The 21,380-nt window shown below is 34.0% G+C and overlaps 2 protein-coding genes and 1 pseudogene across 2 annotated transcripts in view; 1 reads left to right on the forward strand and 2 right to left on the reverse strand.

The window, feature by feature from the left end:
- Positions 1-1,031: 1,031 nt before the first annotated feature.
- On the reverse strand, positions 1,032-1,150 carry LOC112485880 (annotated as a pseudogene).
- Positions 1,151-1,849: 699 nt separating this feature from the next.
- RPF1 (ribosome production factor 1 homolog) lies at positions 1,850-17,983 on the forward strand. The gene is made up of 9 exons (XM_006919360.3): positions 1,850-2,116; positions 3,469-3,525; positions 5,460-5,540; positions 14,820-14,915; positions 15,479-15,632; positions 16,240-16,322; positions 16,675-16,856; positions 17,054-17,180; positions 17,769-17,983. Exons 1-9 carry the CDS (start codon positions 1,889-1,891, stop codon positions 17,808-17,810), a joined length of 1,050 nt encoding a protein of 349 aa, XP_006919422.1. The 5' UTR covers positions 1,850-1,888; the 3' UTR covers positions 17,811-17,983.
- An 860-nt stretch (positions 17,984-18,843) lies between these two features.
- GNG5 (G protein subunit gamma 5) overlaps positions 18,844-21,380 on the reverse strand; it is a 6,521-nt gene continuing 3,984 nt past the window's right edge. The window contains exon 3 of the mRNA XM_006919361.3: positions 18,844-19,065. The gene's annotated coding sequence lies outside the window, so the exon portion shown is untranslated. The remainder of the gene's footprint in view (positions 19,066-21,380) is intronic.

Below are 21,380 nucleotides of genomic sequence, written 5' to 3' on the forward strand. Positions count from 1 at the left end.
GGTCTCATTTGTATGGCACTTCTGAATAAATTTAAGATAATTATCTAAACACATTTCAGTACTATTCTGTGTTCTTATGAGAAAAAGATATATTTATTACATGTACGGAAATAAAATATTAAGGTTAGAAGAGGGTTCCAAAATGTTTTTTTAGTCTATATTTTTTAGATAAAGGTTGGTTTGTCTCCTCCTGCTCTCTTCCTCTAACCCTCCTCCTCCTTGTTGTGTTTGATCTAATTACTCTTCTTTAAATTATATAAAATTTTATGATTTAGTGCCGTCAAACCCATATGTCAGTGATTTTTAAGCTCAACACTATTTTCATAAAATTAAAATGAAAAATATAACAAATTTAACCACTGAGGAAATACTTTCTTCTCTTGGCTTCTCATTCTCCTTTATTGGATCCTCCTTTTCTCTTCATGTGGGGCTGCTCCTTCATCTTCCTCTTTTTTCCAGTTCACTAGCTACATTTATTATAGTGGTGTGAAAAAGTATATGCTGATGACTCCCAAATTTTGATCTCTAGACCACACCTCTCTCCGGCTGCAGAATCATATATTCCAACTGACTACATGAAAATAACAATCAGATGACTAATAGTATCTCAAACTTAACATTTCTATAACTGAAATTTTGATCTTACCCTTCAGATTTGCTCCACCTGAAGTCTCTCCCATCTCAACTGATTGGTAGGTAACTCCATCTTTCCAGTCGCTTAGTTCAAAAGTCCTGGAATCATCCTTGACTCTTCTCCTTCTCTCATACCCTTCATTCAATCATCAGGAACTTACAAAAGAATCTGATCACTTCTCACCACTTCCACCAGAGCCACTGGGTCAAGACACTGTCGTTTCTCCTCTCCTTTCATTTTGCCTCCCCTTAAGTCTGTTCTCAAAAAAAGTCTGAGTGATGCTTTTAATTTTTTTGTTTATTAGGGTAACATTGTTTTTTGTTTGTTTTTATGGTGAGGCAACCCTTGGTTGACCTCACAGATTGCAAGGACTTTGTCATGGTACAATCCCTTTTTAAGCCTACAGCACCTGGTCTTCCTAGGTGGCCTCCCATCCAACTACTCACCAGGCCCGACCCTGCTTAGCTTCTGAGATCTCACGGGATCCGGCTTGTTCATGGTGGCATGGCCACAGACCTGAGTGATGCTTTTAAAATGTAAGCCAGGTCATGTCATTCCTCTTCTCAAATCCTCCAAGAGATATACGTCTCACATAAAATAAACACCAAACTCCCTTCAAAACCCTACATAATCTGCCAACTCCTAACCATTTCTCTTTCCTCTCTTACTCTCCTCCTTTCTCATCTGACTCCTGGCCTTCATAGTGTTTCCCAAACATAACAGGCTTGCTACTGACTAGGAACCTGCGAGGTGTATGGTTCCTTTGCCTGGGCTGCTTTTCTTAGCTTAGCGTATCTTCCCCCAGCTAACTGCATATCCTTCAAATCTTTGCTCAGTGTAACATTTAAAAGCTACGACATGCTCCTCTACCCTACCATCTTTTTATCCTACTTTTTCCATATCGTGTATTACTTTATAGCACACCACACTATTATTCGTGAGCCCATTTTAGGTCTTTCTAGTAGAATGTAAACTCTACGGCAAAGATTGTTTTGTTCCAATGTTTTGCGGGCTCGGCACATAGAAAACACTCAATAAAGAATTCCACGAATTCATCATTTCGATATCCACGCAGTTGAGCAATCCCCTTAACTTTCCTCCCACGTTAAGTTTCAGGACCATCTTAAATGGCTACAGTTCACGTGGCATTCTACATTTTTCTTTAAGCCCTCCCGCTCCCGGAAGTAAAAGCCTAAGAAAGCAGGTCAGAAAAGGAAGTTATTTCCGTTTCCGTCCAGACAAGGAGTAAACGCCATGGAGAAGGCGGGAGATAAGAGCGGCGGCAGCAGAAAGAAAAGCCTGAAACGCAAAGCCGCTACCGAAGAACTTCAGGAGGCTGCAGTTGCTGAGGATGGGGCGACGGAAAGCGAAGGCCAAACCCCGAAAGCGGCTGCTTTTCCTCCAGGTTTCAGCATTTCAGAGATTAAGAACAAGCAGCGGCGACACTTAATGTTCACGCGGTGGAAACAGCAACAGCGGAAGGTATGCGATGGAAGCGGCAGGGCGCATGCGCGATGTAGTTTGCAGGAGTTTGGGGTTTAGGGGGAGGCGTTGCAAATGCGTGATCACCCCTACCTGGGGGCCCCCGGCGGTCGTGATTAATCCGGGAGGGTAAGGTGGAGGCTCTTAGGTTCTGATCCCCTCCCTCTTCTTTTTGCCTGAGCTTTAAAAGTAGTGAAAATGACTCCCTCCTGATCTAGCTAGGAGGCAAGTCACTGTCTCCGCTTCGTTCCGTCCATTTGCCGTTGGTTAATTCCTAGAATCTGTAATACAGGCAGTACGTAAATCCAAAACGATTCTTCTCTGATTCCTGCAGCAACTCTTACCGACATTAATACTGTAAAGTTTCTAGTAATTGTATTTACTCTTTACAGCTTTATCCTCATGTAATTCTGGGAGATAAGTAGGAGATGAACAAATAAAGTCCAGGGTCACAGTGCTCATTTGTGGTTAAATTGCAGTTGAAAACAAACATTTGCTTATTTTTGCACATAGTAAAAGTTCGTACACATAATGCTTTTTCTGTGCCTGCCTTCTCTTATTAGACTTTTTGAGGCCCTGGACTGAGTCTTATTTATCTTAAGTGCCAAAGTGCTTTTGGAATACGTAGAAGGAGCATCTAACCCTTTCTGGTATGCGAGTTTGGGGGAATGATGTCCTAGAAGACTTTTGAGACTATAATTTCTCATCCGACACCTGACGGATTGAGGGTTTTATAAGCACGGGGAGGATAGGGAGGTGTAGGGGGGAAGTATTTTCTGATGTGTATCAAGCTTTCTGTTCAAAAATCTCCAGAGGGTACACATTTACAGAAAAACTATTCTAACTCACCTTGTAAGTTCTCAATAATTTTAAAAGCATATTTTGATTATAAAATATATGGGTAACTAGCTATGGTTTTATTGAAAGCAACCTGAAAACTCATCTCCCATTCCCATTTATTTTTAGTACTCTCCAGGTGAAGCAACCAGCATAGCCATGGTTTTCTTTAGGTACAACTTAAGAATGTAAAACAAAACAACAAAAACTCGTTTAGATATACATTTTGAACTATCACTTAATTCGAAGTTTCACAGCAAGAGATCAAGTTGGTGAAATTGTAAAATATTCAAACTTGCCAATTTAGTTTTTTTTTTTTTTTAAGGAGCAAGATCTTTGTTAAATGCTATTGATTGGCCAGCCTATTTGTTTTACAATAGCTTAGGTATGAAAATCTATGCCAGCATGTTTATTTTAATGCAAAGATTGCTTAGTGTAAGTGTTCATAGTTTTAGTAACTTGTGGTTTCACTATGTGTTTGTGATATAACTAGTGGTTTCTCAATTTTTTTTTAGGAAAAGTTGGCAGCTAAGAAAAAACTTAAAAAAGAGAGAGAGGCTCTTGGTGATCAGGTAAATAAAATTTTTAGCCATCTGCTTTCTATCTTATATTAAGGAATGTTCCCTGATATTTATGTTGAATGACTTTCTTTTAAAATTTATTATGAAATATTTCAGATGTACAAAAATATTATGACAAACTCCTCTCTACCCTTTACCTAACTTAAGAAATAATGCATTAGCAAATAATGTTCAAAGCCCCTTTTGGGCTTCCTTATTGATAACCAACAATGCATGAAATTGCTCTTTCTTTTTTCCCATGCACTTTTTTATTACATTTACTATATATGTTTGTGTCTCTAAACAATAAACACAATGGTGATCTTTTGCATGTTTTTAAAGTTTCATATAAATGGTATGTGTACTTCAACTTACTTATTTTACTTAACTTTATGAGTTTAAGAGGCAGAAACACATCTCCCTGACTTTGGGAATGGAGAAGCTCCCTAATTTAAGCCTCTAGCTGGAGTTTTAGTGACTTGAAGCAAAGGCAAAGCTGGGGAAAAGCAGGACAGGGCCTAGTCTGTTGTAGGGTTGAGTATGTAAGATGAGAACTGACACAGAGGTTATGAATCTGTGAAGAGTAAGAATGGGGAGTAGAAAGAAGATGAGATGCCTGGATAGATTATGGCAAAGAAGAGAGCAAAGATAATGCATTGAGAAAGGATTTGGCTATTTTTGTGGTATTGATCAGAGGTGGAATCTTTCTATCGAAACATTTTAAAAGAACTACTAAATACTTCCACACTATTGCACAGCTAATTTATTTCCATTTAGTTTTATTGTATTTGTAGTTAGTTCAAGGTTATGATTTATATTTGCAAAATTTTAAAAACATGCAACTCTCCTCCCTTCCATCTCTCAAGATGAGGTACCAAGTAAGGATAAGTGTTTTTGAAGAAAGGAAAAATATAAAGACTTTACACAAAGAAACACTGCTTTTTCATGCAGTCTCTCAATAGTATTAGTTTAAATAACATGACATTGCCAATATTACACTATTTTGACTTGCAAAATCTTATCAAGCAATGTTAATCTCTTTTTAACTCTCAACGATTAGTCAATTACAGCAAATTAATATGCTGATCATCATTTGAAAATATCACTGTTCTTATTTTTTGGACTGAAAGATGACTTCCTAGATCCAGCTCCTTCAAAAAATTATTTAAAACCTAATATTTATTTCATAGAGTAATAAAAAATAAAATCCTAAATAGTTCATCAGCTCATATTTCTTCATATCTCTGCTACTGTCCATATATTTTGAATTTGTTTTAGTTAGTATATGCTTACAATTCTATGTTCCTCTTCTTTACCATTTCATTTACAGCTTTTTTTTTAATAAGCTGAGTATGCTTGATTGCTGGTTCTCACAGTATTCCATTATGTTGAAATGCCTAGTCATTACCATGTTGTTGGACATTTGCCCTCTTTTCTATTCATTTCTATTAACAATAGTAATATTACATATTTCTTTATGTAAATTGCTCCCCCCTTTCGTTCTTTACCATAAATCCCCCAAACTAGAATTACTAGTTAAGCAGATAGAAACAGATTTATAGCTTTTGTTATATATTTCTGAATAGCTTTCTGGAAGTATTAGAACAAAGCTACATGTATATGTGCTTTTGTAATTATATTCATTTTGTTATTTTTCTTCTTAATGGATAGTTATTTTGATCTCAGTTTCTTCTCTCTGTTTCTTCTGTCTGGTTTTAAGCCATTTCATCCAATGTTAGCAATTCTTTCAGTATGTATATGTTTCTGCTTAGAGAGTTAAAAAGCCTTTTAATCAATATTGTTAAGGTTGTTGTAGCAGTACATTGAAATAAGGAACAGATAGAGTTTTGGGATTGTTTGCAGATTTCTGTTATTATTCCCTAACCATAATGCAAAATTATTTATGTAAAATGCTTTTACAACTTAATCTTTTGTGTTTTACTTAGGCTCCGCCAAAGCCTATACCCAAGACCATTGACAACCAGCGAGTGTATGATGAAACCACAGTAGACCCTAATGATGAAGAGGTAATGTTAGAAGTCTTAAGTAAATTTGGATGACCACACTTGATAAATTATCTGTTCATATGTTGACATACTGGCTTGTGAATTGTATAATGGACTGATTGAGCTATATAATGTTGGCAAAATATCATATTTGCTCTAGATTATTTAATACTTAAATTTCCCAACAATGCTATGGAAAAGTGATTTATTTTCTAGAAATGTATTATATTTTATGTTTAAACTTTTTTGTCATTTAATATCTTTTATAGTACTTTTTTATATCATTTGATAAGCATTTCACATACTATAGAATTTTATAGTATTTGTTAGACATTTTGATAACTATTTGGTGGAGGTTTTTTGTGTCCTTATAAAACTCTTGGTTTCAAAATAACCTACTTTTCACATTTTCTCTTTAGTTTACAACAATACAGTGAGAGAATGGCAGTTTTTAAAACTTTGTATATAATTTTTAAATTTTGTACAGGAAACTTGGTTTTGTTTGCTTTCAAACAATGCTTTTGTCAACATTCTTTCACATATCTCCTGGTATACTCATTCATTCATTCAGTTAGTCTTCCACCAAGTGGTTATTGATTGCCTGCTATCTATTGGGATCTTTTTAGGGACTTGGGATCCATCAGTGCACATGGGATCTATCAATACGCAGTGCTTACACGTATACACACAGAATTTCTGCCCACCTAGAGCTTATATTCTAGGAAGAGAGACAAACAATGAACATAATAAATAAATTATATGTTAGTAGGTGGTAGGTTGCTAGAATTAACAAATGGGATGAAAGAGATTTAAGACTACCTGGAATAGAGAGCTTGCAATTTTATATGTATAGACGTTTGTATGTGTATATACATTTTATTTATTTTGACATAATTTCAGACTTAATAGAAAAATAGAAATTTATATATACCCTTCACCCAGATTTCCTAAATGTTAAATTGTACCACATTTGGCTTTCATTTATATCCTCTCTGAAATGCTTGACAGTAAGTGGCAGACATGAAGCCCTTTTACTCCTATATATTTTAGTGTATTTTACCTATAAAAGTGTTTTTTAAATAAGCACAATGTACAGTTATCAAAATCAGAAAATTAATATTGATATACAATATTATCTAATCTATAAAGGTTATACAGATGTCACCACTTTCCCAAGGATGTCATTTTTAGCAAAAGAAAAATCCAGGCTCATGCATTTCACTCCATTATGACTCTAACCTCCTTTAATTTGGAACAGATCCTCAGATGGTTTTTGCTCTTAATGACATTGACATTTTTGAAGAGTACAGTCCAGGTACTCTTGTATAATGTCACTAAACATGAGTTTGATGTTGCTCATGATTATATTCAGTTTATGTACTTTTGACTACAGATGTGATGTTATTTTCAGTGCCTCTTACTAGGAGTCACGTTGTTGATTTTCCTATTACTGGTTGTGTTAACTTTCATCACTTGGTTAAAGTGTCTGACAGATTTCTTCATCACAGTTACTATTTTTCCCTTTGTAATTAATAAGTATTTGGGGGAGTGGATACTTTAAGATTACATAAATGTATGTTACTCTTCAAACTCACCCAAGATTTTGCAATTACAAATAATTTTTTCTAGTCTGATAGGTGATAAATTTATCTTAGTGTAGTTTTAATTTGATATTCTCTTGTTATGAATGGGGTTGAACATCTTTTTTTCTTTTTAATCATTTATTTGTTCTTGTCTCTTGCCCATTTTTCTGTGGGTTAGGGTTGCAGTTTCATACACAGTGGTCAAGGTACATGTTATTGAGCAGATGATCTTTTAGCAAAGACTTGAAGGATACAAAGAAATTAGCCATCTTTGGGTGAAAAGTACTCCAGAATGGGGCAACAACCAGTGCAAAAGCTCTAAAGCAGGAGTATGCTTAGCATGTTTTTGAGGAACAGTAAAGAAGCCCGAGTAGACAAACTAGTTTAGGAAGCTGCTAACGTAATCCAGGAAAGAGACGATGATGATGATGATGATGATGGTCATGACTTGAGTGTTGAGAATTGATCTGATTGAGTTGGGTTTGTTTTTTTTTTTTCCCCCCTGGGTATATTTTGAAATTAGAGCTACTCGAATTTCTTGATCAATTGGATATGGGGATATGGGATATGACAGAGGATTCAAAGATGATATTGAGTTTTTTAGCCTGATCAATTAGAAGGATGAATTGTCCTTGACGAGATATGACTGGAGATAGATAGGGGATCATAGACATACAGGGGCTACATATATGTAAAAGATTCCCTAAATATTTACCTAGGGGAAAATTTGTTGAATCATGGGGTGTGTAAATGTTCGACTTTCCATGATAGTGCCAAAATGTTTCGCAAAGTAGTTGTGGTGTCATTTTGCACTCCCATAGTATAAGAACAATGTTCTTGGTCATCCACATTCTGACCAATGTTTGGTATATTCAAACTAGTGATAAAGGGCTAACTCATTGTGGTTTGAGTTTGCATTTCCCTGATTTTTAACGTGATTGAGCATCTTTTTATATATGTACTGTGTTTTTGGTAAAGATATGCCAAGCTTATGTCTTTTGCCCAAATTTTCTATCCTGTAGTATATTTTACTGATTTGTAAAACTTCTCTTTATAGTTTGGATGCTAATCCTTTATATATGTTATAAGTATCTTCCAGTTTGTGGTTCTTTTTACTTTGTATGCCTTTTGATGAACAAAAGTCCTTAACATAGATTTTAAACTTTAAATAGTTAATGGTTTTTTGTCATATGTGAGAAATTTTCCCGTGATCATAAGTTCTCATGTTTTTCTTCCTAAAATAATTGAAGAGTTGCCTTTCACATTTACATACTTAATCATCAGGAATTGATTTTTCTGTTTGGTGTGAGAAAAGAAACCAATTTCTTTCTTCCCCTGCCAGTTCTCTTCCCCCTACCATATATACGACTTTCCCTTGCACCATTTTTAGAGTAGTGCAACCTTTCCCCAAAGTGAATTGTAATGCTGTATCATATATCAAGTATCCATACATGCTTGGCCCTTTTCTGTGCTTTCTACTTGCTTGGTCAGTTTGTCACTGTTATCACTTCTTTATATTTTTAATTATTTAGCTTCATGATAAGTTTTGATAACCTGTTAGGGCAAGATGTCCCTCCTCAACCCCATCCTCATATCCCTCTCTTCAAGTATGTTCTCTTCTTGGACTTTAGGTCTTCCATATAAAATTATATATTGCACTAAAGTAGATTTAGGTCTTTAAATACTTAAAATGTATTTCAATGAATTTCATAATTTTCTTCATATAAGTTTTACACATAAATTATTAGAGCTATTCCTGGTTATCTTTTTTCTTATCAATGTAAATCATATCTCTTTCAAAATTGTTTTATTTGCTAATTTATAAAAATGCAGTTGATTTTTAGATAGTGATCTTCTAACCAGTAGTTTATCAGATTCATTTCTAATAATTTGTCTGAATATTGTTTTCATGTTTAGGTAAATCTTTTGTTTTTTACTTTCAATCCATTAGGTTGTTTTTTTTTTTTTTTTTTTTTAAAACAGCCGAGCAGCAGGATCTATCAAAGCGAAGTGGTCTGAATATCGGTTTCGTTTTGTCCCAGAGTTCATCAGCCTGGGGGTGATTTTTTTTTTTTCCTTTCTCATTTTTATGCTGACTAGAACCTCTAGCATGTCAAATAAATAGAAAAGGCACTGGTGGCATCCCGATTTTAAAGAGAATATTTCTAATGTGTCATCATTAATATTTGTGATATATTAATGATATAGTCTTCTTATGAATTAAGGAAATTCCATTTTTCTTTTTTTGCTGATTTTATTTATCATAAATGAATGTAGAATGTTATCGATGCTTTTTCTGCAAACATTGAGGTAATTAATCACTTTTTCTGCCAGTAGTGAGATGAGTGAACAGGTTTCTTTTCTTACACTAAAGTAGTAAATGAAATAGATTTTCTAATATTAAACCTCTTTGAATTCTTGGGATAAATCCAGTTTAGTTATGTTGTTATATCTTTCTTTTATACATTGTTTTTGTTTGTTAATACTTTGCTAAGAAATATACACCTGTGTTCATGGTGAGATTGTAGTAATGTCCCCTTTTCATTCCTAATCTTTGAGCTTTTCACCAAAGATATATCTATTTTGTTATTTTTTTCAAACTGCTTTTTTCTTTGATCTTACCTATTGAATCTTTGTTTTCGAATTCATTTATAGCTTACTTTCTCTTTATTCTTTCTTTGTTTCTGCACTCTTGAGTGTATTCTGTTTTTATTTATTTGATTGATTTTTCATCTTTTCTAATATAAGAGCAGTTAAGGCCACAAAATTCTCTCTAAGTACCATTTTTGGTATATCCCACAACTGTTAAGATGTGTTCTTATCATTATTGTTCAAATCTTAATATCTCTCTTAATAGAAGAGTTGATATCTTATAATTTCATTAGTTTTTTGCTTGATGTATGTTTTTTAATTAGTTTTCCCCCGAATCCCTATTTCTTTTCTTCCACCTACCTAGGGTTTCATTTGCTCTTTTCCTAACTTCTTAAGATGAAAGATTATTGATTTTATACTTCTTTCTGTCTAATACAAGCACTTAAGCTGTTTTTTCCCCTGAGCACTGCTTTAGCAACATCCCATAAATTTTGTTATCTTTTTTGTTTTCATTTCCATTCCGTTCAAAATATTTTCTAATTTCCCTTGATTTCTTCATCTTGTTGATTTTTAAAATGTGTGCTAATTTCCAAATATTTTAGGATTTCCCAGATTTCTTTCTGCTGTTGATTTCTAATATTTTATTGTGGTTGTGGAATGTACTTTTAGTCTTTTTCAGTTAAAGAGACTGTTTTATGTGCTAGCATATTTATTTTGGAGAATGGTCTCCATGTGCCCTTGAAAAACATATGTATTGTGCTGTTATAAGAGTTGTTTCAAGTTGATTGTATTGTTCATGTTTTCTATATTGATGAATGTCTTTCTAGTCATATCAGTTACTGAGAGAGGAGTATTGAAATCTCCAGCTATAATTGTTGAATTGTTCATTTCTTCCATTCCTTTCAGTTTTGCTTCCTGTCTTTTTGGGAGTTCTTATGTTAGGTGCATATACGTTTATAATGATTATACCTTTCTGGCGTAATTTTTTCTCCATGCTTTTATTTTCAACCACTTCGTGTCTTTGAATTTAAAGTGTCATGTACAGAAAGCATATGGTTGGATGTTGCTTTTCTATTCAGTCTGAAAATTAAAATTACTTTTGATAAAGATATGCATTTGCCTTTTTTTTATATTAAATTTTTTTTTCAATTATAGTTGGCATACAATATTATATTAGTTTCAGGTGTACGACATAGTGATTAGACATTTATATTACTTAAGAAGTGATCACTCTGATAAATCTAGTACTCATCTGACACCATAGTCATTACAATATTATTGACTGTATTCCTTATATAATACTTTACAGCTCCACGACTGTTTTGTAAATATCAATTTGTACTTCTTAATCCCCTCCCCTTTTTAACCCACTCTGCAATGCCACTTCCATCTGGCAACCTTCAAAATGTTCTCTGTATCTATGAGGTTATTTCTGTTTTATTTTGCTCTTTTGATTCTACATTTAAGAAAAATCACATGGCATTTATCCTTCGCTGTCTGACTTACTCCACTCAGTACAATACCCTCTAGGTTCATCCATGTTGTTGCAGATGGCAAGATTATTTTATGGCTGAGTAATATTTAATTGTATATGTGTACCACCTCTTCTTTATCCATTTATCCATTGATGGACATTCAGGTTACCTCCATATCTTGGCTCTTGTAAATAATACTGCAATTAACATATGGATGTACATGTCCCTTCAAAGTAGTATTTTGGGTTTCTTCAGATAAAAACCCAAAAGTGGGATTACTGGGTCCTTTTTTGTCTCTTATTATAACTTTTGTTTTAAAGTTTATTATGTCTGGTATAAATATTGCTAGTCCCAGATTTTTTTTTTCCATTTTCATTTTCATAAAATATCTTTTTCCCTTTACTTTCAGTCTGTGTGTGTCTTTCAATCTGAAGTGAGTCTCCAGTAGGCAGCATATGTACGGGTTTTGTCTTCTTATCCATTCAGCCCCCCTATCTTTTGATTGGAGCATTTAATCCTTTCTAATTTGAAGTAATTGTTGATAGATGTGTAGTTATTGCCATTTTTTAAATCACATTTTTAATCTTTTCATCTTCCTCGAGAAATCTCTCCAGCATTTCTTATAATACTGGTTTGGTGAAGAACTCCATTAGCTTTTTCTTGTCTGGGAAGCCGTTCATCTGTCCTTTGATTCTAAATGATAGCTTTGCTGAGTAATCTTGGTTGTAGGTCCTTGCTTTTCATCACTTTGAATATTTTGTACTAGTCCCTTCTGGCCTGCAAAGTTTCTGTTGAGGAATCAGCTGACAGTCTTATGGGAGCTCCCTTGTAATTGTCTATCACTTGCTGCTTTTAAGATTCTGTCTTTAAGCTTTAGCACTTAATTATGATGAGTCTTGGCGTTGGCCTCTTTGGGTTCATTTGGTTTAGGACTCTCTGTGCTTCCTGGGCTTGTATATGTCTGTTTCCTTCACCAGGTTAGGGAAGTTTTCTATCATTATTTCCTTAAATAGGTTTTCAGTTCCTTGCTCTCCTTCTCTCTTCTGGTACCCCTATGATGTGAATGTTGGTATATTTGATGTTGTCCCAGAGGCCCCTTAAACTGAATTCTCATGTTTTTTGGATTCTTTTTTCTTGTTGCTGTTCTGATTGGGTGTCTTCTACCTTATCTTCTAAATTGTTGATTCAGTCCTACAAGGGAGATCCCATAAGACTGTATCAGCTGAGGTTGTGGGGACTTCTTTTCTTGGTACTGAAACCCCGGACTAGGGAGCCCAGTGTGGGGCCGGGACCCCTTGCTTCTTAGGGGGACCTCCACAACCCAGATATCTCTCCTGATTCTCAACTACCATACATGGTTGTGGGACCAGCAGATTTCACATCTCCGCCCCTCCTACCAGTATCAATGTGGTCTCTTATGTATGTTACCAGTTGTAGGACCTCTGTTCAGCCAGACCCCAGGCAATTCCCAATAATGGTTGTTCCATAGTTTAGCTGTAATTTTGGTGTGGTTGTGAGAGGAGGCAAGGACAGTGTCTACCTACTAGGCCATCTTAACCCTGCCATTTTCCTTTTTTCCACAACTTATATCTTTATATATTTTTTGTTCCTCCTTAACTGTTTCCTTTTTTATTAAATATTTTTAATATGCTGTTTTAATTCTTCTTGATCTTTTAAGCTATATATATATTTTAGTAGTTTCTTTAAGAATTACATCATGCGCCTTTAATACCATCTACTTCAAGTAAATACACAATTCTAGTAAAACATAGCAAGTTTACACTTGCTATGTAGCTTCATTTCCTCCACTATTGCTCATGCTGTTATTGTCACATATACTACTTCTGTTTATGTTGCAGATCTAGTGTTGTAATTACTGCTTTAAACAATCTTTTGTTTTTAAAGATATTAAGAGTCTACACAAACACAGTCTTATGTGTTTATCTTCATATTTACCGTTTTTTCTTTCCTTCCTCTGGATTCAAGTTACTATCTAGTGTCATTTTCTTTTAACTTGTAGGATTTCCTTAAATCTGTTTTTATATCAGGTCTAAATAGCAGTTATCTGTTTTTATGTGAAAATGTACTTATTTTGCCTTCATTTTTTAAAGATAATTTTGTAGACTATAGAATCCTTGGCTTTTTTTGTATTTTGAATATATTCCATTGTATCGTGACCTTTATTATTTCCCCTGTACATGATTTATTTTTTCTAATATTTTTCAAAATTTCATCTGATTTTGGTTTTTAGCAGTTTGACTCTGATGTGTTTAAGTAGTGTTCTTTCATTTTATCTGACTTGAGTTTTGTTGAGCTTGGAGAGCCAAGTTTTTCATCAAATCTGGAGATTTTTCAGCAATTATTCCTTCAACTATTTTTTTCTGCTCTTTTCAAACCTCTCATTTTGGGACTCCCTTTCACACGCTGCTGAAATAGTTAACATTGTCCTCCAAATTTCTCCAGCTTTGCTTCTTTTTCTGTGATTGATTGCTCTGTTCTGCAGACTGGATATTATTTATTAGTCTTTTTTCTAGTTCATTGGCTTTTCTGCCATTTCAGATCTTTTATATCCATATTTTCAATTCCTTGAATATTTTTATTATAGCTGCTTTAAAATTTTCACTAAATTCAACATATAGGCCTACTCAATTTTTATTGAGTGCTTTTTTTCTGATTATAGGTCATTCTTGTTTCTTTGCTTATCTGATGTTTTTGGTTGAAAACTGGACATTTTAGACAACATATTGCACTAACTAGACTTATTTTTAAGGGTTATTGGCATTTTTTGTTTTAGTAACTTGCCTAGAACTAAACTGTGGGCTCTGTCTCCTTAATAGCACTATGTCTCTACATATTTTTTGTTATTTTTAACCTAACTCCCTAGAGATTTCCCCTGGGTTTGTAACACTTAATATTCAGTTAGTGATTTAGATAGAGGTTGTGTTGAGATACCTTGAGTCACTAAGACATACATAGCTTCTGACAAGCTGTGTGTGGGTTGAATGTATTTAAAGTTGCAGCCAGTGCTTAGGTCTCCCTTGCTGCGCGTGTGCTCTGGATTCTCAGGTGTCTCATGTGTAGTTTAGCTGTCAGCTAGGGATTTGTGGAAAGATTATGTTGCCTCTCTATGGCTCTTTCTCTTCTAGAACTCTTAAATTTCTGGCTCCTTTAAATTTCCACACTTACTCTAAAATGGGCCTGTAACCTTTGACTGGGGTTTACACACATACCCACCCATGCTCCCAACCTGAATTGAGTCCACCACCTCTGGATTCAGGGTCATTGGTTCTTAACATCAGACCTGAAGTTGGTAAAGTTACTGTTTTCACCAGTTAGGTTGATGCGGGAAATGGAGTAGCTCCAGGCAAGATTCCTGATACTCCTGGCTATAGCTGTACCATTTTTTTTCCAAGAATGTACCTCAGTCTGTATCCTGAAATTGTTTTTGACATTTTTTCCAATTTTATACTTGTATTTCTATATAAAGGAAATCACCCACTTCTTTGTGTTGCCATTAATGTAAGTCCCTCCTAGGCCTTCTTTAAATCCTGTCAGTTAGGTAATCACTATCATAGAATCCTTCTAGAACTACTTTTAAAATTTTGGTCCAGTAGCATATTTGATGTAAAATTTTCTCTTTCTGTTCTCAGGTTGCTTTTGATGAAGCTACAGATGAATTTGCTTCTTACTTCAACAGACAAACTTCTCCCAAGATTCTCATCACAACATCAGATAGACCTCATGGGGTAATAAATACATTAATCAGTATAGTTCTTAAATTCCTAATTTTATTTTATTAGTCTATTTAAAAGAACTCAGTTCACAAGAGTTAAATTATTAGTAATTCCCTTAGATAATGCTATGAATAGGTTAAATAAAATGTTATACTGGTGAAGCAATATAGGTTCACTAAGCATGATTCTTCAGCATACGGTTTTCATCTTCAACACTATTAACATTTTGGGCTAGATAACTTTTTGTTATGGGGGTTGTCCTGTTCGTTATAGGATGTTCAGCAGTATCCCTGGCCTCTATCCACTAGAATACCAGTACTAGCCATCCCTGAACCCATTATCACCAAAAATGTTTCCAGACATTGCCAAAGGTCCCCTAGTGGAGCATAATCACCACTTGAGAGCCACTACTTTTAGGATGATCAGCCTTAAGTACAGGATGAAACACTGTTCAGATTTTCTTCTTTCCTTATCCTTGCTCTCTATTACTAACATCATTATACCTTTCCTTATAAATATATATCACCTAAGATTTTTATTTTTACTTTTGAGGATTGTTGTTTTTTGTTTTACAGAGAACAGTACGACTCTGTGAACAGCTATCCACAGTTATACCAAACTCACACGTTTATTACAGAAGAGGACTGGCTCTGAAAAAAATTATTCCACAGTGTATCTCCAGGGATTTCACAGATCTGATTGTTATTAATGAAGATCGTAAAACACCAAGTATCCTTTGTTTTTTAAGGACTCCTATTTTACATGGTTTGTGTTAAAAATTAGCAATAACAAAACATTTTTGTACAGTGCAGGTACTTAGGAGCTGATCTTTGGATTCTGTAGTTTGCTTTTGACACAAACCACAATTTAGTGGGAATATTCTAGAAAGGATTAAAGCCTTGATTTAGGTCATAAGAAATGACTTTTACCTCTCTTAACCCCTTAAGATACTATTTTTTCCAAAGAGCAAATGATGCAGGAATACTTTTGGCTGTGCCTCATGAAGTTGAGCCTGTGGTAAATTTTGGGTGGGGGATAAAAAGAATTCAAATATTTAATGATAATCTGCTATGTGGTAGACATGCTGTTAAAACAAATCTGTCTTCCAAGAGCTAATGGATTAGTTGGAAATAAAGGCATTTATATGGCTACAACTCAAATAAGTGACAAGTTTGGCATATGCCAAGACAATTTCACTCCCCCAGAGGAATACCTGTACCCCGCTGTTCACCTAGCTACAGATTTCAGGAGCCTGTGGGCATACAGAGGACCAATTATTTAAACAGTTTTAAGATTTAGGTTACAGAGTTCAGTGTGATCTTAGCTTTATGAACAGATGGATTAATTCTGAGTCACTTGCCAAGTGGCCCAACTGCTCATTTTAAAATGAGCAGTGTTCGTCTGCGTAAAGAAATTAAGGTAAGTTTTATGCTTTCCTTGATTGGCAGTGGTCTCACAGTATTTGCTTAAATAGATGCTGTTACTGATTGATTTTAATAATGGTATTTGCTTTCCTCATTAAAGCAAGTTTTATATACTGACAGTTTTCTTGTGAGACTTGTAATTGAATTATGGCGAACAGGCAATAGCCCTTCATTACTTTCTTTTTGGTACATCCATGACACATTAAAATACTTATTTCGTGAATTTTGATAAGCCATCTGGTTGTCATTAAAATTACTTAAAAATTTTCAAATTTGTCACGTATATTAAAAAACTTAAAAATTATGATAGTTTTGCCAATTAACATGATTTTTCATAATTTTTGTAGAGAAGAGGCAAAGACCCCACAGAACACATACCTGAAATAATTCTGAATAATTTTACAACACGGCTGGGCCATTCTATTGGAAGGATGTTTGCATCTCTCTTTCCCCATAATCCTCAATTTATTGGAAGGCAGGTTGCCACGTTTCACAATCAACGGGATTATATCTTCTTCAGATTTCACAGGTGAGGAAGATACTTTAACTTCTTGGACTTTGACTTCAATCATGAAATATATTTTTAACATAAGCCTCATTTTTAATATATTGTGACAGGTATTATAGATGAAAAGTAAATTATCTTTTGGACCCTGTCATTAATTGTAAGTAAATAAGTTGGGTTTATGCAGACTAATTTCCTTAACTTTTATTTTAATTTTAAAGATACATATTCAAGAGTGAAAAGAAAGTGGGAATTCAGGAACTTGGACCACGTTTTACCTTAAAATTAAGATCTCTTCAGAAAGGAACCTTTGATTCTAAATATGGAGAATATGAATGGGTCCATAAGGTATGTGCTCACTCTCTGAGAAGCCATTTAGATGATTTTAAAGGTATGGAGTAAGAAAGCATGTATACTTTTTGAGTGTTTATACCTTAATAAGTTATAATTCTGAATTTCTTTCCCACGAACTAGAAAGAACCATTCTCTGATGTAGCTTTTGGGTCTGGTTCTTCTGAAGTATCCTAACAATCAAGTTGTTCTCAAAGTGAAGCCAGCAGCATCACTTAGGAACTTGCTGGGCAACAGACTTATTGAATCTGCAACTTAGGGAGCAGGCCCCAGAAATGTGTTTATAAGCCTGTATTACCCTGAACTATTGGTGCATGCTTGAACTACTGTGTACAATTTTTGTAGAAGTTTGGAGATTATCTTAAATCATAAATGAAAACTTCATTATTTTAAAACATTCTTTTTTCTAGAAAAGTTATCCACTTAAGTGTTACTTTTAAAATTTTATATATATTACTCACATATGTTCGAACTGTAACTTTAGGTACCTTTCATATTAGACCTAATAACTGTTCAGTCTTCAGAGACAGTTTTTTAGCAGCTACCCATGGATTGTTTACTAACTTTTTTCCTCCTAATTTTCAGCCCCGGGAAATGGATACAAGTAGAAGAAAATTCCATTTATGAAGTACTGAGAGAATAGTACTGGATTTTGCTGAATGGGCCTACCTTGAAATTGTGAAAGAAGACCCTTTTCAAAATGGCATTTGCTGATTTTATAAACCTTGTTTATGTCTAGACAAATTGCCACTTACACTGCTGTAGAAAATACAAATAAAAGTCATTTTGGTAAAAGTTTAGAAGTTGCAATATAGGTTTCCTAAAATTTAATTATTTTATTTTTGGTTAACAAAAATAACAAGTTGAATAACAAGTTGGAATCAAGATTCAAACTAACTTTCCCATTTGCACTTTCATGGAACATGTGGGCTAGAGAAAAATACAATGCTTGGTGGATTATTGTGTAACCAACTCACTGGTTTTCTACCAGATTAATCTTGGATCTGGCAGAGTTTTAAACTCCATTTCCTGAATGAGTAGAGGACAGGTTTATGGTGGGATGTTTTAACATTCCCTTAAGCCTTTCAGAGAGGTAAAAATTTTAAAGCCAAATGGTTTACCAAGAACTTAAAGCAGGGTTGCAAATTATAGAAGCTAATCTTTGGTTCCTTTTTTCTTGCTACTTTGTGCCTCATTACATTATACTGTAGTACTCTAGTCAAGAATGGTCTTGAATTCTGAAGTTTTTCTTATGTCTTAGAATTCTTACATCCAGTTTTTCTCTACTATCCTTATTAGGAAAGCCATCTGTTATGAAGTAAATAACTTTTAAGGTGTAATGGTAATAGGTATAATGGTAATACCCCTACAAAGGAATTTTAGAAATATCTATTAAAACAAAGTTAACCCTAAAAATACTCATGAATAGAAACTAGTATTATTAACAGCCACTTTCTGAGCCTTAAAATAACAAAAGTTAGCAACTTACCCTTTATTTCTCTAGCAGTCTTGCAAACATATGCCATAAAGTTATGTGAGAAAAGTTGGCGGAACAAACTAAAAACGTAACCCATAATGACAATGAGAAAATTGTCATTTATCTTAGGTGCTCAAAACAAATAAATACACTGTATTTAATAACAATAATTAAGCAAAAAAATTTTAATACTAAGTATTTTATTGTAACTGCCAGTGTGTATAAAATAATTACCCTTGTGAAATAGAAATTCATGAAAATTCAGAGAGGTAGATGTTAAGGACTGACAAAAGCAGAAGTTTGTGTATAGTATGGCACGTGTTACAGGCATAAGCTTTTTGTACAAGCTTCAAATTTAGCTCTCCTTTGAATATTCACTGGTTCATGAAAAGTGGTTTAGAAAACCTGAAATGGAAAAAAAAAGTGAATTAGGCTAAAGTGTCAAAGAACAATAGTTTTTCTGAATAGCAATACATCTTGCATTACTTTTTAGGGCATTTATCTAAATGTCAGTTTATAAAGTACTTTCAATTAAACCTATTTTAAAAAAAAGACATGTCATAAGGTTTCTAGAAACAAATGAGAATTAAGATGAGAAAAGACTATGGTGTAAAATGTAACTTTCTCTTAATTTTCACAACCACTCTAAAGTATGTGTTATTTATGGTTTATAAACAGATTTAAAGATTTATTTGCCAAGATCATCGCCAAAATACACTCTGTATCTTAATAAAAAAAAGGTTAATATAAAAATCTTGAGGCTGAGAAAAATCAGAAGACCCCTAGAAAATGAGCAGTAGTATGGGGAGAGCAATTTAGCAATATCTACTAAGGTAGAAGGTGCAATCACACTTCTATTTACCTAAATAAACCTATTCACAAAGTAAAATGTGTACATGGATAATGACTAGTGATGTTTTAACAGCAAAGAACTAGAATAGCCTAAATGCAAATCAACAGAGGAATGGATTTTAAAAAACCCCAAGGTTTATATATGATGTTTTTAAAAAGCAGAATGAAAAACTACATACTATGATCCTCATTTTTAAAAACTAATATTCTCTTAAAAGGAAATACCTGTTAACAATGGTTATTTCTAGGTATGTTGATCATAGTAATTTTTGTTTTCCTTGAACTATCCTGTTGCAAAATTACCTGTGCTTTCTAAAATATATAAAAACCGTATGTTTTTAAAAACTATGAGTTTAAAGACAATGTAGATTCTTTGCATCCATGCCACTCACGTGGGCTTACAACCACCAGCAACAGTTAACCTGGTAGGCTGTAAGATATGCAGCGTCTACTTCGGAACTCCTGAATTACAATTTGCATTTTAACAAAGTGATTTATAGATACATTCAAATTTGAGAAAAAATGCTTTTACATCAAAATATTTTCCTAGCCCAGTGTTTCAAATCTTAATATCCACAAAGCTTTTATTATACTGCCAGGATTAATAGCCATTATTTTACTTTGAAATCTGGGTTATTCCAGCCGTATTTATAACATTAAGTCATTTAAATACTGTAGACTTCTGTGAAATGTAGACTCCTATTAACAGCCAGTTAAGAAACCAGGCTTCTTATCAGTATTTTATATCAAATAAAACTATTCTGTAAAGTGAATATAACTGGAACAGAGATTTAAAAGGATCTTTAATAAACCATAATATGAAATTTCCAAAAACTGCCATGTAGAATACTGCCAGAAGCAAGGAACCTATTAAACTTAAATATGAAGGAGCTAGAGTATTAAAAAGAATTACTTCCTTATGAAGAACCTGTTACTCAAAGGTGGTGTTTTTGTCCCCTGGTGCTTCAAAAATCTTAACCAACTTAACCAATTATTGTATTTACTGGAAACATGCTGTACTTATACAGACTTCCTGGACACTCCCAAGTCTACAAAGCTTAATTAGGGAGGGCACAACTGTGTACCACGGTATTTTAGGAAGCAGCTTCCTGGACTTTGAGAAGTTATTCTGTTTGTAAAGGTTGTGTGCCATAGCAAAGTCTTCGTTGTTTGTTTTTTTTTAAAGCACTATTAGTTTAAGGTTGTTTCTTAGGTCTCTAGGGAGCACCCTGACTACAGGACTATGGATTTTTAAAGGATAGCACCTTTGGATTACATTTTAAATTATTGGTAGCATATTTTTGGTCACATCTCTTTTGGACTACCAGGTTTTTGCACACAGTGACATTTGATCTGGACGGTACAGAATAAAATATAGAAGTCACCTTATTCAACTATTTCATTTTCTGTTACATTCAAGACTCTTCTAATTCTTTCCTATGCTCCCCTATAGCTGGGTTCTATGAGAGCAATAACATCAGAAGTAGTCCAAAGCAATTGGCAGTACTTTAGAAGTCTCCATAAACACTGCAGATTTTTAAAAACTGTCTATCTGCTAGGTACACAAAAATTAAACTAGCATTTAAGGATCCCCAAACACACCATTAGGCCAATGTTATGGAAAGTAACATGGCTTGTCACAAAAATGGAATTTTCTAGTAACTAATACCCTCTTTATGGTTATTAAATCCTATTTAACCTTCCTTATGGTAAAAGAGAAACAACCTTTGTGACTACTCAATCAGTAAATTTCATCAATCCTCACTTCCTCACAAAACAAAAAGACTGGAAACTTGTGCCAAACAATACTGCTGGGATATCTTACACAATCTGTAAGTGCTACAAAGAAAAAGACTTGACCAGTTATT

Source organism: Pteropus alecto, unplaced genomic scaffold, assembly GCF_000325575.1.
Source record: "Pteropus alecto unplaced genomic scaffold, ASM32557v1 scaffold25, whole genome shotgun sequence".
NCBI classification, from domain to species: Eukaryota; Metazoa; Chordata; class Mammalia; order Chiroptera; family Pteropodidae; genus Pteropus; species Pteropus alecto.